This window comes from Podarcis raffonei, chromosome 3, assembly GCF_027172205.1.
Source record: "Podarcis raffonei isolate rPodRaf1 chromosome 3, rPodRaf1.pri, whole genome shotgun sequence".
In the NCBI taxonomy this organism is placed as follows: Eukaryota; Metazoa; Chordata; class Lepidosauria; order Squamata; family Lacertidae; genus Podarcis; species Podarcis raffonei.
The window spans coordinates 27,918,517-27,934,132 of record NC_070604.1 but is presented as its reverse complement, the minus strand read 5'-3'; the positions used below and the strand labels follow the sequence as shown (position 1 = coordinate 27,934,132).

Below are 15,616 nucleotides of genomic sequence, written 5' to 3'. Positions count from 1 at the left end.
TCAAGCAAGCAAGAGGGATTGTTGGTAAGTTAGGCAAAAAATTGCTGCAATGGTTGCTGCAGCAACTCCACAGAGATTTTACTCTGAGGTGCGATCTTAGGCACAGGAACTACGTACTGTACCTTAATTCATAGGATGATAGAGTTGGAAGGGACCCTGTGGATCATCTAGCCCAACCCTTTGCAATCTAGGAATATGCAGCTGTCCGATACGGGGATCAAACCTGCAACCTTGGCGTTATCAGCATGTAACCAACTGAGCTTGCTTTTATTTTGTACATCACAGGGTGTAAACCATGTACCTCTGCTGTATATTCCCAGAATGTCATTTCTGGTAGGAAAAAAAGAGCACTTATTCAACCCCTGGAATTGCCAGGTAGGGATGGCAAAAGATTCTATGTCTGAAACTCAAGAGAGCTGCTACCAATGAATACTGAGCTAGACAAACTGTTCCTTGGTGACCCTCCAGCATTGCTTTACTCCAGGGGTCAGCAACCTAAGGCCTATGGGCCAGAAGCAGCCCGCGGAGGTTGTTTGACCGGCCCACGAGCCACCCCCAAACTGAGCTGCCTGCTAAACCACTGCGCTAAACCGGCACAGCGCGGTGCGGGGACTTGCTTCCGCAGTGCCGGAAATCGCGTCTGCGCAGATGCCGAAAATCATGGGCAAGCACAATCCAGCCACAAAGGGAACTCCGCGGGACCAATCTGGCCCAGGCAAGATAAACCTTGCCAACCCCTGCATTACTCAAACATCTGCTTTGTTTAAAGCAGACATTTCCCCCACTTTCAGTGTCTTCTTTTCTTACTTTACTCAAAGTTCTCCATCTTCCATTTCTCAGCTGCATCATGTGAGAGAGATAAAGGATGCTGAGCACTCTTATATTCCATAGTGCTTTACTCAAACCTCTGCCATTGTTTAAAACTGTCATTTACGTCCCTCCCTGCAGATATTTTAAAACATGTCTTTCCCCCTCTTAGTATCCCACCCTCCTCACTCCCATGTCATTGTGCAACTTGCCTTCTCTTTTCCTCCCCTCTCTCCAGCCCCGACTGGGGAGAGTTGTGATGCAGTGCTATAGAACTTCCAAGGGGAGCTGCGTGGCGACAGCCTTGCATTTTTATGTATGTAGGAAAATAAGTCATATCATTATATATGAAATAGTGAGTCAGCATTTCACAGGACAAATTGTCAGATGTGTTGTTGTTGATTAAATGGTGGAAGAGTTCCTAACGTGGCTGCCGTTATCTTTCAGCAGCTGTCTTTATCTTGGTCACAGCGAGAACAAACGTGCATTCCTACTCCAGGACTCTACAGAAGAAACACAAGAGGACAAAATTAATAAATGTGAAACCAAACCTTATGTCATCATATGATGTTGTAAACAAAATCTGCCCTTCTTCCCTTATGGGGTATCCAAGAGCCCCAATAGAGTCCTTAAGTGGGTTCCCTATCGGTAGGAGAAAATAACAGGCCAACCAGAGAATATTGAGAAGCAAAGCAGCTAGCAAGCCTGATCTTTATTAAAGCTGTTGCAACAGGGTGCTCCCCTCACACGCAGGAGAAAGGAGGCAGACCCAGAACAAAGGTGTGCCTGCTCTTATACAGACATTTTAAATTCCCTACCGTGGAGCTCAACACCACCCCTCCATACATCATACATACATCACAGAAGGGGTGTAACCCAAGACCACCCACCACAAACATCATACCTACATCAGAAAAGGCGGTCTACAACAGAAATTTGAATGTTGTTGTTTTTCCTGTCTGCCAGGTTATCTGATAATGCCTTATCTCATTACCTTTCCTGGTAGTCTGCCCATTCCTTTGAGATGGTGATTACCCAATTCCTGAGACAATGGGAAGGTGCCCTCACCCCCTCCCTCCTTGCAGAGAAAACATTTGGTCAGTTGGGGAGTCAAAATGGTTTCAGGATGGTCTTCCAGACATGTGGTCTACATATCTATGTACGTGCTTGGTTGGTACATTTATGAACATTTATTATATATATAAGACCTTAATTTTTTTTATTACAATGAGAATAGAAGGAAAGGCATAGAGCTGCAGGAGCTCAAGAGTCTGACAGCAGATGAACTTGTGCACAATAGGCATCGTGGAATGAACAAAGAAAGTTAGAAAGCCTTACATGTAAGGAGAAAGCATTGGAGCCAATACAGAAGCCAACATTGGGCCAATAAAAAGTTATAAATAAAAGCAGACCTATATTCCCACTCAGGTATGAAACTTACTGGGTGAAGGGGGAATCCCTTTTTCAGCCTAACCTACCTCGCAGGCTGTTCCAAATATAAAAATCATGTATTATACACTATTTATTTAGTATTACCTTTATATTCCACCTTACCTCCAAGGAGCTCAAAGAAGTGCAAATGGTTCTCCACCAAATATATCCTTACAACAGCCCTGTGAAAGACTGTAACTGGCCCAGTAAACTTCAGGGCTGACTGGGAATTTGAACCCTGGTCTCTTACCACTACACCACAGTGGCTCTTTTGGAAAATACTTTTTGGTGAGAAAATACTGCTGAGCAACAGGCCAAACATGCCAAACAGGCGGAGAGGAGGTTGTCTCCCTCTCATTGGAGTCTACCGCTGCTTGGGAGGTGTCCAGAAGGAGAGGGCTTGAGAGGGATGGAGGGGCCAGGTGCTACTCCCAGCAACATCTAGGGCAGATTAGCCTAGATGAACTCTGTTGTGTTTTTACTTTTGTGAGTAAAAGCTGATTGCACTTCACACCTCAAGTCCGTTTCCTGACCTATGGGTGAAACTGCATTCCTGACAGCCCCTTGACACTGACAGCTGAGATAGCACATAAGCAACATGGCTAGGAGTCATTGATAGCCTTATCCTCCAGGAACTTGTCTAATCCTCTTTGGACGCCTTCCAAGCTGGTGGCCATCATTACTTATTGTAGAAGCCATCCAAGTTGGTGACCATCATCCCTGAACTCTGGCTAGGGCTGATGGGCGTTGGGAGTCCAGTAACGTCTGAAAGGCCATGAGTTCTGTTTTAACTAAATAGGCATGCATGTACACCTTTAATTTGAAGGTATATATGACACACGCGGGTGGCGCTGTGGGTTAAACCACAGAGCCTAGGACTTGCTGATCAGAAGGTCGGCAGTTCGAATCCCTGCGACGGGGTGAGCTCCCGTTGTTCGGTCCCTGCTCCTGCCAACCTAGCAGTTCGAAAGCACGTCAAACTGCAAGTAGATAAATAGGAACCACTCCGGCGGGAAGGTAAACGGCGTTTCTGTGTGCTGCTCTGGTTCGCCAGAAGCGGCTTAGTCATGCTGGCCACATGACCCGGAAGCTGTCTGCGAACAAACGCCGGCTGCCTCGGCCTATAGAGCAAGATGAGCGCGCAACCCCAGAGTTGGTCACGACTGAAACTAATGGTCAGGGGTCCCTTTACCTTTATGACACACACATAGTACAGTGGTACCTCGGGTTACATACACTTCAGGTTACATACGCTTCAGGTAACAGACTCCGCTAACCCAGAAATAATACCTCGGGTTAAGAACTTTGCTTCAGGATGAGAACAGAAATCGTGCTCTGGCAGCGTGGTGGCAGCAGGAGGCCCCATTAGCTAAAGTGGTGCTTCAGGTTAAGAACAGTTTCAGGTTAAGAACGGACCTCCAGAATGAATTAAGTACTTAACCCGAGGTACCACTGTAGTCACGTTTTGTAAATTCTGGTTGCTTTACTGGTTAAAGACCAGTAGATGGCAACAGGTGGCTGGTACAAAGGGAGTTTAGCTGCAACCACAGAATCTCTATGGGATGTACGGATGCTTTTTTAAAACCAACAAAACCAGAAATAGCTGTTTTTAAAATGCGGGATGCCCAACCTTTTAGGTTTTGGCCATGCCTTCATTAAAAGGTGCAAAAGGTCATAAACAGATAAAGATCACATGCAAGTCATTGACTTCATTCAGAGCCATCATGACGTTCAAATAATCCCCATGCAAAATGATAAGCTCACATTCTTCCCATGGTACAGCCACTCTCCAGAAACATGAAAATGGGATAGGTCAGAGATGTCCAACCGGTTGACCGCGATCGACAGATAGATCCCTGTGAGATGGTGGTTGATCGCGGTTGATTGCGGGATCATTATCGATCGCTGGGTAAAAAAGCTGCGGAATAAATGTCTCTCCCCCCCCCCATCCCTCCGTTACGTAAAGTGGACGGTCATTTGCCGTCTGCTGCTGGCAGCTGGTGAGACGATAATTTGCTTTAGTGCTGGATGCGTTTTTTAGCGGCAGATTTATATGTCATTCCCAGCGAATTATGTCATTCCCCCTAAGAAAAGTATGAGGTTGCACAACTCTCTTCTACATAAATAAACAAACTTCTTGAATGTGTTGTGCTCGTTTTTTGGTTGCTTCTTATTTGTCCAGTTGATAAACTTGTTTCATTCACATGTTCAGACATAAAATGGTGTTTGAAAACATAGTCAAAAATCTTCTTTTATTTTAATGTTATTTATTTTATGAAGTATTTTAGATTTTTTTAATGTATGCTTTTCTAACTGAAAGTTTCTTTGAGACATTTTTGTAGTAAGTGACAAATAAAGGCAATTAATACTAACAGAATAACAATAATCTATATCTGCGGTGACATCCACGCAGCAGATTTAAAGCATTTTGAAAGCACAAAGTTTTCCCCAAAGCAGGGGTAGGCAACCTAAGGCCCGTGGGCCAGATCCGGCCCAATCGCCTTCTCAGTCTGGCTGTGGACAGCATGTTTTTACATGAGTAGAATGTGTCCTTTTATTTAAAATGCATCTCTGGGTTATTTGTGGGGCATAGGAATTCATTCATTCCCCCCCCCCCCAAATATAGTCCAGCCCACCACATGGTCTGAGGGACAGTGGACCGGCCCACTGCTGAAAAAGGTTGCTGACCCCTGCCCCAAAGCAACCTGGGAACGGCCATTTGTTAAGGGTGCTGGGAACTCTAGCACTGCAAGGGATAAACTCCCCTTCCCAGAATTCTTTGCAGGAAGCAATGTGCTTTGATGTATGGTGTGTAGTGAACACAACCAACGGCAGAGCTAGCTGTGAACTATCCTCAAATGGGTTTTATTAATCAGTCACAAAGAATAAAGTACAGGGAAGGTGGCAGCTTATCTGTCGCCAATCTCACTAGAAGCAGGAAGCACAAAACTCTGAGACACAAAAGAGAGAGAAAAAAATCCTCTTCTTTTTTTTTTTCCTTGCACGGAAGGTCTCAAGATGAAGACATCCGCAGGGCCTGTGTCAAAACGAAACAAAAACTCTTGTCTCCCGCCTCCTTGTAATTCTCAACAATTCTTAAAACAAGCCAATACGAGGAAATACTTCAAGGAACTCAATTGCCAGAGTCGCACATGGCAAGACACTTTGTTGTTTTTTTGCTGGCTGCATATAATCATTAACTTAGAAGGGAAAGCTCTCTTTTTATTATTTCACTGCTGTCATGTGCTGATTTCTCAAGAAGCAAGTTCTACTAGTTCCATCACGGGAAAGGGAAGACCAAGCCGACCAGGCTCAGCCAACCCTCAGCCAAGCACAGCAACGGAGATGTTGAAATTGAAGCGAGAGATTGGGCTGGCCAGCGCAGTGTCATTAATTGCTGGCACTATGATCGGTTCGGGGATTTTCATGTCCCCAGAGTGGGTGCTGCGTAACATAGGCAGCCTGGCTGGCAGCCTCATCATCTGGGCATCCTGTGGCATATTGTCCACTTTTGGGGCCCTGTCCTATGCTGAACTGGGAACTTTAATTAAAGAGTCGGGAGGCGAATATATCTACATCCTGCGGACCTTTGGCTCCCTCCCCGCTTTCCTCTTTGCCTTTACCTCTGTCATTGTCGTGAGACCCGCCGGTGTGGCGGCCATCTCCCTGAGCTTTGCTGAATACACTGTGGCCGCCTTTCATCCTGGGTGCCCTTCTCCCCAGGTAGCGGTCAAATGCGCAGCTGTGGCCTGCATCCTGCTTTTAACTCTCATCAACTGCCTCAGCGTCAGGCTGGCCACTTCCGTCATGAATGTCTTCACGGTGGCCAAGCTGTTGGCGTTGCTGGTCATCGTGGTGGGAGGCGTGGTGCTGCTCGTTCAGGGGGAAACGCACCGCTTCCAGAATGCCTTTCAAAACACAAGGTTGGAAGCCGGGGTTATCGGGATTGCGTTCTATCAAGGGCTTTGGTCTTTCGATGGATGGAACAACCTGAATTATGTGACGGAGGAGATTAAGAAGCCGGAGGTGAGTGGAGAATAGATGATAGATAGATAGATAGATAGATAGATAGATAGATAGATGATAGATAGATAGATAGATAGATAGATAGATAGATAGATGATAGATAGAGATGATAGATAGATAGATAGATAGATAGATAGATAGATAGATAGATAGATAGATAGATAGAGATGATAGATAGATAGATGATAGATAGATAGATAGATAGATAGATAGATAGATAGATGATAGATAGAGATGATAGATAGATAGATAGATAGATAGATAGATGATAGATAGATAGATAGATAGATGATAGATAGATAGATGACAGATAGGTAGATAGATGATAGATAGAGATGATAGATAGATAGATAGATGATAGATAGATAGATGATAGATAGATAGATAGACATAGAATACTGAATTGTTTATATTTTATATTGTGTATATGTGTGTATTTGTACAGTGGACACTCGGGTTGTGAAAGTGATCTGTGCGGGAGGCACGTTCGCAACCTGCAGCGTTTGCAACCCACAGCAAGCATCTGTGCAGGCATGGGTTGCAATTCAGTGCTTCTGCGCATGCGCATAGTGCGATTTAGCACTTCTGTGCATGCACAACCACCGAAACCCAGAAGTAACCCGTTCCAGTACTTCCGGGTTTCGGTGGGTCCATAACCCAAAAAAACCGCAATCTGAAGCGTCTGTAACCCGAGGTATGACTGCACTTAGATTGGCAGATTTCACACCTAGAGATGACATATAGCCCACGTGTCTGAGTTTTGCTTGCATTCTGGACATGCCAGTCGATAGCTGGTTGGCCTATTTAAAAAAAACAAAACAGCAAGTAACTAGCCCTTATGAAGCCAGATCAAGGAGCAGGCATGTCCCTTTGCATCTCCAACTTAATTAGAACTAGAAACCCTTTACTATCTAAGCATGTATTTCCTATAATAAACTTAGCCTTCTTATTTTTTATATCAAGAGATTCGGTGATTGCTTTAGAGTTGATGAGGGTCAGCACAGACAAAGGACTGAGACACTTCCGGAAGTTTGGAGGTTCCTCTCTCGGTCTCCTCTTTCCCCATGCAAACCAATACAATCTGAGCTGCATCCCAACACTTCCAACAATGAAAGAAAGAGAGCCATTTTAAAAAAATTCTCTATAATCTTGATGACAAGGGGGAGGAAGTGTGCTTCATTTTTCCAAATCAGGATTCAGACACAGACCAGACTCAAAATGAACAACCTTCTGACTGAATCAGGCTGCTTCCAGAGTGCTAAATTGGGATCTGGACCAGTTCTAGTATACATACCGATGGTTGTGAAATTATGCATATATAAGAGCCATGCATACCTAGGCTAGAAAAGCATCTTAGGCAGTGGGTTTCTACACATACACATGGCAAAATGCTCACCAGTAATCTTGCATAATGTTGTCCTCTGGCATCCTGTATTTGAAATTTCACTGACACCCAACGTGCCTGTAGAAATAAAGTGTGAAGTTACTCTAGCTAAAACTCTTTTATCCATTCAATTCAGTTGGAATTCTCACTTACCTGGGTGGATTTTCTGAGTTATAGATTACTTTACTTGTTTTCAGACAAGTGTGGTAGCATTCGATTCAATTATGTTACCTTGATGGCTTTAATTTGTAGTGCATCACTTGCGTATCTCTGTGCTGGGCACATTCTCATGAGTGGTTATTTCTGGGTTGTATTATTCGACTTGCGCAGCAGACTTCCGCTTTTGCCAGGCAACTTTCCACTCCCCCCCTTTTCCCTACAGCTCCATGTACCCACAAAAATCAGCTCCAGAGGGTTGGGGAAGATGAGCAAATATTGGAGTCATGTAGGGAGAAGACAGTGAATCTGCAGGAGTGGAACTCTGTTCCCACAGAGCTGACTACAGCTCTTAATTTTTTTACATGCCATCATTTTCAAACATTGCAAATTGTTTACTTTTAGCCCTGGGCTGATAACTTTGCTCCCTTGTTATCTTGTTTTTGCTGTTTAGAGAGATGCGATGGGAGCCTCCTTAAATGAGAAAAATGGTTGGCAAACTATGGGATTCCTGAAATTTTGCATTTATGACGTGAGATGGCAGCACTCAGTCGCAAGGCATACAAATATTGTAACAAGAATTCCGAGTTCACAAATCGTGAATCTAAGAATTGCGGCTTTCCAAATGGTGTACAATAGTAGGGGTCAACAATCCAAGGTCTCAGCTGAGATTTAAAGTTCAAACTTGTAAAGTGCACCTTACAGCTCTGATACGTGTGCAAACTGAACATTGATACTTTTTACCACTTATAGCTTAAATAGCAAGCAAAGTCTAAGGTTATAGAATGCCTAGTTTTTAGTCAATCAGTGTCAGCTTTCACTATTTATTTCCTAAAGATGTGCAGATTATACCATCAGTTAAGTAAGTGACGATGAAGATGCATTTGCGCTAAAGGAGAGAGTGGAGGAGTGAGGAAATAACTATGATTTGTTCAGGAAAACAGATACTAGTCCTACGAATCCAAAACTGGACAATACAATAAAAATGTCCCAAAATAGTGAGCAAGCTTTTGAATTATCCTGAGCTCTTAACTGGGTTAGATTTTAAGCCAAGTGGGTACATCTGCATGGTACCTTTAAACCAGTATGATACTACTTTAAACAGTTGGGCTTTCCCCAGATAATCATGGGAACTGTGGCTTGATAAGGGTGCTAAGAGTTGCTGGGAGATCCCTATTCCCTTCACAGACCTACAGTTCCCAGAATTGACTGCTAGAAGTAAGTCCTCCTGTTGTCAATGAGATTTACATTAATCTAAGTGTGCCTAGGCATGTCTGGTCAAAAGTAAGTCCAACTGAATGCATTAAGACTGACTCCCAGGTAAGTGTATATGGGACTGCAGCCTTAATTATGCAGTCTACCTAATCTCTCTATAACATTATAAAAGTATGATCTCCAGCTAGTGTAAATGAGCAGCGTAGAAAGGACTGAACTGTTGGAAGCTTTCTAGTATCATCACTAGTTTGATTATGATTCTTGGTTGCCTGGATCCCACAATCCCCTGGCTTGTATCAAATGCCTACCATGCTCAGAGTGGACCCATTTAAATTAATGAACACAATTTACTGATGCTCACTAATTTCAATGGGTTTACTCTGAGTTTAAAACTTGTTGGATGCGGCTCTTTGTTTGGGGGCCTTTGGGGGAAACAACTCGTGTGTGTGTGTGTGTTCAGTAAAAAGTTCAAATATAGAGGTGCATATCAGGCCTTGTTTGATTTTCTTTACTCTTTCTCCAGGTGAACCTTCCACGGGCCATGATGATTGCTATTCCTCTAGTTACCTGCTTCTATTTGCTGGTAAATGTGAGCTATTTTGCAGCCATGACTTCTGCTGAACTTCTGTCTTCAGGTGCTGTGGCCATTACGTGGGGGTGAGTGACGCTCCAGAGCTCTGAAGACTTACCTACATGCTCACCCAAAGCAACCCAATGTTATTCATTCTGCAGTTCCTGCAAATCGACGTTCAGCTGCAGGCTGAATGAAAGTGGCTTTTCTGTTACCACTGCACATCACCCCACATCAGGAAATAGTATTTTTCCCAAGTGTGTCAAGTATCTACTCTCTAGTATAGAATCCTGGAAGAAATGCAGACATGGGTGCAAGAGTGATGGAACTGCTACACTAGCTTCCCAGCAGATGAGATGCTGTTGCTGGCCAAGAGGGGGAGCAGCAAGGTGGTGGGGATGTTGGCAGGGTGCGAACACGCCAGCAGGAGCCGATTCTCTCTGCCATTGTGTTTGCAATGCATCAACCTCTCCTCCACTTTATGCTTCTCCCTCAGGATTAGTGAGTCACTTGCTAGGAACCTAGCCTAAGGCTCTGCCCCATCAGGCAAGCTGCAGCGGATGGCTGTGGTTTGGAGAAAAGGAGGAAGGGAAAGCCAAAACCACACTGCCTATGGGGATCTTGTCATTGGAATACTATAATCCACTTGTCACAGGAATACCATAATCCACCGTGTCAGCCCTCCAGCTTAGAAAAACTGGGATGTGGAACTGAGGAAAGTAGAATGGTGAGAACAGATTGTGAAAGCCAAACTGAAATAAGACACAGTGATGTCTGTCTTGGTTATGGGTTGTATCCAATCAAGTCATCCCTTTACTGCAAGGAATTCCACCTTTGAAATAGAACGGCCTCTCCTTGTTCTCCCCCATTTCCCTCTGCTTCCCCTAAAGCTTCTCCAGAGGACTGGGGGGTGGGTGGGAGAGACACAGAACAGATTTTTTTTGGTGGTGTCACAATACTTAGGGGTGAGAGGGAGAGGAAGTCCTGTTCCACAGGCAGAAGTCCTTGTGCTAACAGGATGACTTGGTTGGATGCAACCAATAGTTAAGGCTATTTCAGGCTTTCAAGTTTCCCTGAACTCTCAGTCAGTCAAAATAAAATGAGTTTGCAAAACCAAGTCGCATCAGTGTTAGTATGCATGTGTACCCACCCACCCACCCACACACCCACACACCCCTTTAACTGCTGCTGTCCGGAAAAAAGCAACAAAGCATCCTGTGTCACCCTGAAGATGATTTTTTGTGTGTGTGTTATGAGCTTTCCTGGGGATGATCCGTGCTACACAAAGTGGGCAGTGAAGGTGTTGGGCTTTTACACAAGCCTGGGGTCTGAGTGTGCACGAGACGCTATGGTTCTGCAAAGACAAAAGAAGTGAAATTGTCAATTGCAAAGCATCAACCTGCCTATATATAGGGATCATCTCAGAAACGTTCAAGCCTTTACCAGCTGGTTTCAGTCTGCGCCTTATCAAACTTGCCCCACATAATGCTTATGATGCATCTTTTTATAGAGTTTATGTTAATACCCATTCACATGATGAATATATACTGAGACAAGTGACAAAGCTCATTTCACTGTGTCAGGACAACTTTTCCATGCACTGCCTTCTCTATTACTCCTGATTAACAAGTTATTTGTTACCGTTCTTCTCTGTTACAGTTCTCTGCCCCACCCCTTTAAAGTCCTACACCCTCTCCTGCCTGATTAACCTTGTCATTCCAGGGAGAAGGCAACAAGGGGGTAGAAGAACTAAATGGTGCATTCAACAGAACTGTGTATCTCCTAGAGCAGATTAGGGTGACCACTTACACATTATCAAAAAGAGAGGAAACTCATCACCCAAAGAGAAAACAAAAGAGGACACAGGATTTGCACATAATTTGTCTATGCTAATTTATAAGTATAGATGAAAAATCATAACCATAATTTCAGCAGAATAAAATGCATCTAACTTCATCAAGGGAGACAGATCAGGTGAGCTATGTGCCTGTGTTAGTTTTATGCCGTTAGCCACCCTGAGCCTGGCTCCGGCTGGGGAGGGCAGGATACAAATAAAAATTTATTATTATTATTTGAAGGCTGCTGTCTTACTGATGCTAATGACAGACAACCTCCAAGGCCTCCGTCTTCCTCCTTAAGGTTCTTAATTGGAGCTGGACCAGACAGCTCTCCAAACAGGAGACTCATTATTTATGAATTTTGCACTAATACGTGCATTTTCATTCTCATCTTATCCTAATATATGCATTTTGTATGCATTATTTGTTTGCAAAATTGTGTTGTGAAATGCAGGGATGTGCAGATCTTGAAGGCTATCTGTGTTTTTATTTGCTGATTGTTCCAGGAAGTGCAACCAGGGAGCTTCACATTAAAATTGCCTCCACTCCTACTGGCTTGCTTTTCAAGTACAGTAATACCTACTGACGCATTAGTTGATTGTGATTTAACAAAACAAGGCTGCTGCTTTCCCTTCTTAGTCATACTGTCATAATCCCTTCTCCATCCCCCTCTTTAGGAACAAGGTCCTCGGTAGCTGGGTCTGGCTGATGTCATTGTCCGTTGCAATGTCTTCGTTTGGATCAGCAAACGGAACATTTTTCAGCGGAGGCCGCATGTGTTATATTGCAGCAAGAGAAGGCCACATGGTAAGAGCTGTGAACCCACTGATATTCCTGTGTTTGTGTGAAACAATGGTTTAGTCTCTTACATCCATTGCAATGCAAGCCAAGCGAAACACATCTCTTACTATTACATGTATGTTTGACTCTTCTGTGTAATGTTCTGGTCTGATGCCAGACCCTACAGAGAAGGCAGGAGTAGCAGCACCATGGAGAGCTCAGAGTGAACAGACGTGAGCCCTTTTAAGCTTCTGCCTCCAGACAGCTCTTCCAGGCGTTGCCCTCTTGTTACTAACTTTATATTCTTAAAGGGGCAACCGTCTGGCCTAAAGATGGGCACCCCTCCTCCATTCTCTAGCCTCCTGTGTGGTGTACTTTCTGTTTTGCTGGACTGGTGAGATTCTGTGGGGAGGCATTATAGGCTCAGGCGAAAGTACCTGTAAGGGTCCAGGATCTGCCCTGCAAAAATAGGAGGTTCTTCTGATGGCTCATGTTTGTCAGCCTCAGGCTCAGGCAGGCTCAAAGCCCTGCACCTGGTCTTACTACAGTGGTACCTTGGGTTACAAACGCTTTGGGTTACAAACGCTTCAGGTTACAAACTCCCCTAACCCAGAAGTAGTATCTCGGGTTAAGAACTTTACTTCAGGATGAGAACAGAAATCACACGATGGCGGTGCGGCGGCAGCAGGAGGCCCCATTAGCTAAAGTGGTACCTCAGGTTAAGAACAGGTTAAGAGCGGACCTCCGGAACGAATTAAGTTCTTAACCAGAGGTACCACTGTATTTAGCTGGAGCTTCTGCAGCCTCTGACTCCTAGTCTTGATAGTTGCTGGACTCCTGGGTCATGACTCTGTGGACTAATGTGGCTGCCTACCAGCCAGCTAGGGTAGCAGTTGCAATTCTTTTTGCGGGGAAGGGACCTATATAAAAGGCTAAAAATACGAGACATTTATGAGGTGAGGAATTCTATACTGTACTCTGATTTTCCTTCCCTTTTTATGTAATTGCTCACATCTTTTCTCTTTTGTAAGAGAATTATCACTGTGGTAGACAACCTGTGCCAATAGTCAAGTATAGTAGTAGTAGCAGTAGTAATAATAATAATAATATCCCCCATCTGACTGACTGCACCAGCCACTCTAGGCAATTTCCAACAAATATAAAAGCAAAATAACATATAACATTGTGGTTCTCTTATGCACACATATGACATCCCTGGTGCCTTGATGTGGTTTCTCTTCTGATCTGACTAGATGGCCTTCAGGATCTCTTCCAACTCTATGATTCAATGGGCTCCCATTCAAGTTAAGTTTCCAGAGAACCAGGATTTTTTTATATTAGGCCTGACTTCAAGTTTGCAGGCTGTTGGGTAAAACAGTGACATTCAAAATGAAACAAGTGTATTGCAACAGAAATCATCTGGTGGCGATTTCTGTTTATTTCTCAAAGTTCAACAGCCATGTTTACTGCTCTTTTCCTAATCAGAGTCTTGTGTTTGATCTTTGGCGAAAGCTCCGCTGAAGTGAAGGAGAAAAAAATGACATTTCCAACATGTTGATGATTGTCTTGTACTTTGTGTCTTCATTTTCAGCCAGACATTCTATCCATGGCTCACATAAGATACCTTACACCTTCTCCTGCTCTCATATTTACTTCTGCTGTGTCGATAATTATGGTTATAGCCGGAAGCTTCAGTCAGATTGTGAACCTTTTCAGGTATGTATGTTTAGTATTCTCATCACTCCATGGGTTTCTCAGTATCATATTAATTCTATTTTTGCTTCCACAGCCTTCCCTCCCCCCTTTTGTTTTAAAAGCAATGAAAGAATCGATAGCAACTTTTTAGCCATTCATTAATTTCATTAAGCATGCCAATGCAGTATAACCATAAAAGCAACACCAGTAAAAAGAAGAAAAGTGAAAGTGAAAACAATTTCAAAAAATCTCCTCTGAAAAGCCTTGTGGGAAAAGGACGGTCTGGTAGCAAAAAAGATAACAGAGGCAGGGCCTGTCTGAGATATAATGTGAGCATGTTCCAAAGACTCAATTCCTACATTACATGGAACAGACTGCCTGATGAGATAATCTTTGCAAGATGGAGAGCAATGATTGACTGGGTAGATCACTCTCACCCATTCAAGCTGTGTGCCTGAGAGAAGGAAATAAAAGTGTAATTGTGTGGTGTGTGTGTGTGTGTGTGTGTTACTGGACTATAGCCCCACTTGACTCTGACTGTTGGCCATACTGGCTAGGGCTGAACTGCATTGGAGCCCTACAATGTCAGGAAGGCTCATGTCTAGAGTAAATGCTACTAACATTATTTCTGCACAGTTTTACAGCTTGGCTTTTTTACGGGACAACTGTCGCTGGTCTCCTGTACTTAAAGATTAAGAAACCAGAATTGCCAAGATCTTACAAGGTGAGACTTTAAAAAGAAGACAGCTTAAACACACTATGTTCTTGATTAAAGAGAAAAATGGCCCTCCAGATTTTGTTGGACTACAACCTGTGATTAAAAAAAAAATGTTACCGGGGGGGGGGGGGGAATCCTTCTAAAATATATGACTATAATTTTTTTTTACAAATTTTTTTTTTACACAGATACCAATCGTCATACCAGTAGTTTTCCTGATGGCGTCTATATACCTTGTGTTGGCACCCATCATTGACCAGCCCCAAATGGAGTTCCTTTACGTCATCCTATTCATTTCCAGTGGGATCATCTTTTATTTCCCCCTGATTCACTACAAGTACCACCCCACCTTCTTAAGAAAATTTACTATGCATTTTCAGCTGTTTCTGGAGGTTGCCCCAACTGAAAAGAATGCGGACTGATTCAATAGTCACATGCCCTCTTTGAGAGACTCATGGCAAAGTCTGTATATCTGGTCTGAACTGTCGGTCTGAACATTTGGGATCAAACCACCACAAGCTACCACTGTTTCCAAAACTGGAGAGCAATTAATTAAGTGACCTGGATGTTTCTGAAACAAGCTTTGTAAATTGTGGTGTGTATGTGTGTTTTTTTGGGTGTGCGTATGCATACACGCATACACACACACACACACACACACACACACTTCCCCCCATCCACTATAGTCACTGATATTTAATACAGTGGTTAGGGACGCGGGTGGCGCTGTGGGTTAAACCACAGAGCCTAGGACTTGCCGATCAGAAGGTCAGCGGTTCGAATCCCCGCGATGGGGTGAGCTCCTGTTGCTCGGTCCCTGCTCCTGCCAAACTAGCAGTTTGAACGCACGTCAAAGTGCAAGTAGATAAATAGGTACCGCTCCGGCGGGAAGGTAAACGGCATTTCCGTGTGCTGCTCCGGTTCGCCAGAAGCGGCTTCATCATGCTGGCCACATGACCCGGAAGCTGTACGCCGGCTCCCTTGGCCAATAAAGT

General features: G+C 43.9%; 1 protein-coding gene and 1 long non-coding RNA gene across 2 annotated transcripts in view; both read left to right on the top strand.

Annotated features, from left to right (window-relative positions):
- LOC128410124 (uncharacterized) overlaps positions 1 to 15,616 on the top strand; it is a 149,406-nt gene that overhangs the window by 114,246 nt on the left and 19,544 nt on the right. The window lies entirely within an intron of this gene.
- Positions 5,217 to 15,263, top strand: LOC128410121 (b(0,+)-type amino acid transporter 1-like). The gene is made up of 6 exons (XM_053380898.1): positions 5,217 to 6,264; positions 9,543 to 9,676; positions 12,106 to 12,235; positions 13,800 to 13,924; positions 14,540 to 14,627; positions 14,810 to 15,263. Exons 1-6 carry the CDS (start codon positions 5,257 to 5,259, stop codon positions 15,041 to 15,043), a joined length of 1,719 nt encoding a protein of 572 aa, XP_053236873.1. The 5' UTR covers positions 5,217 to 5,256; the 3' UTR covers positions 15,044 to 15,263.

Bases quoted from the DNA above. Each gene is read 5' to 3' on its own strand.
- LOC128410121 (XM_053380898.1), top strand. From the start codon at position 5,257: ATGAAGACATCCGCAGGGCCTGTGTCAAAACGAAACAAAAACTCTTGT. The intron at 9,677-12,105 runs GTGAGTGACGCT...CCCCCTCTTTAG, and splicing joins GCTGTGGCCATTACGTGGGG to GAACAAGGTCCTCGGTAGCT. The intron at 13,925-14,539 runs GTATGTATGTTT...ATTTCTGCACAG, and splicing joins CAGATTGTGAACCTTTTCAG to TTTTACAGCTTGGCTTTTTT.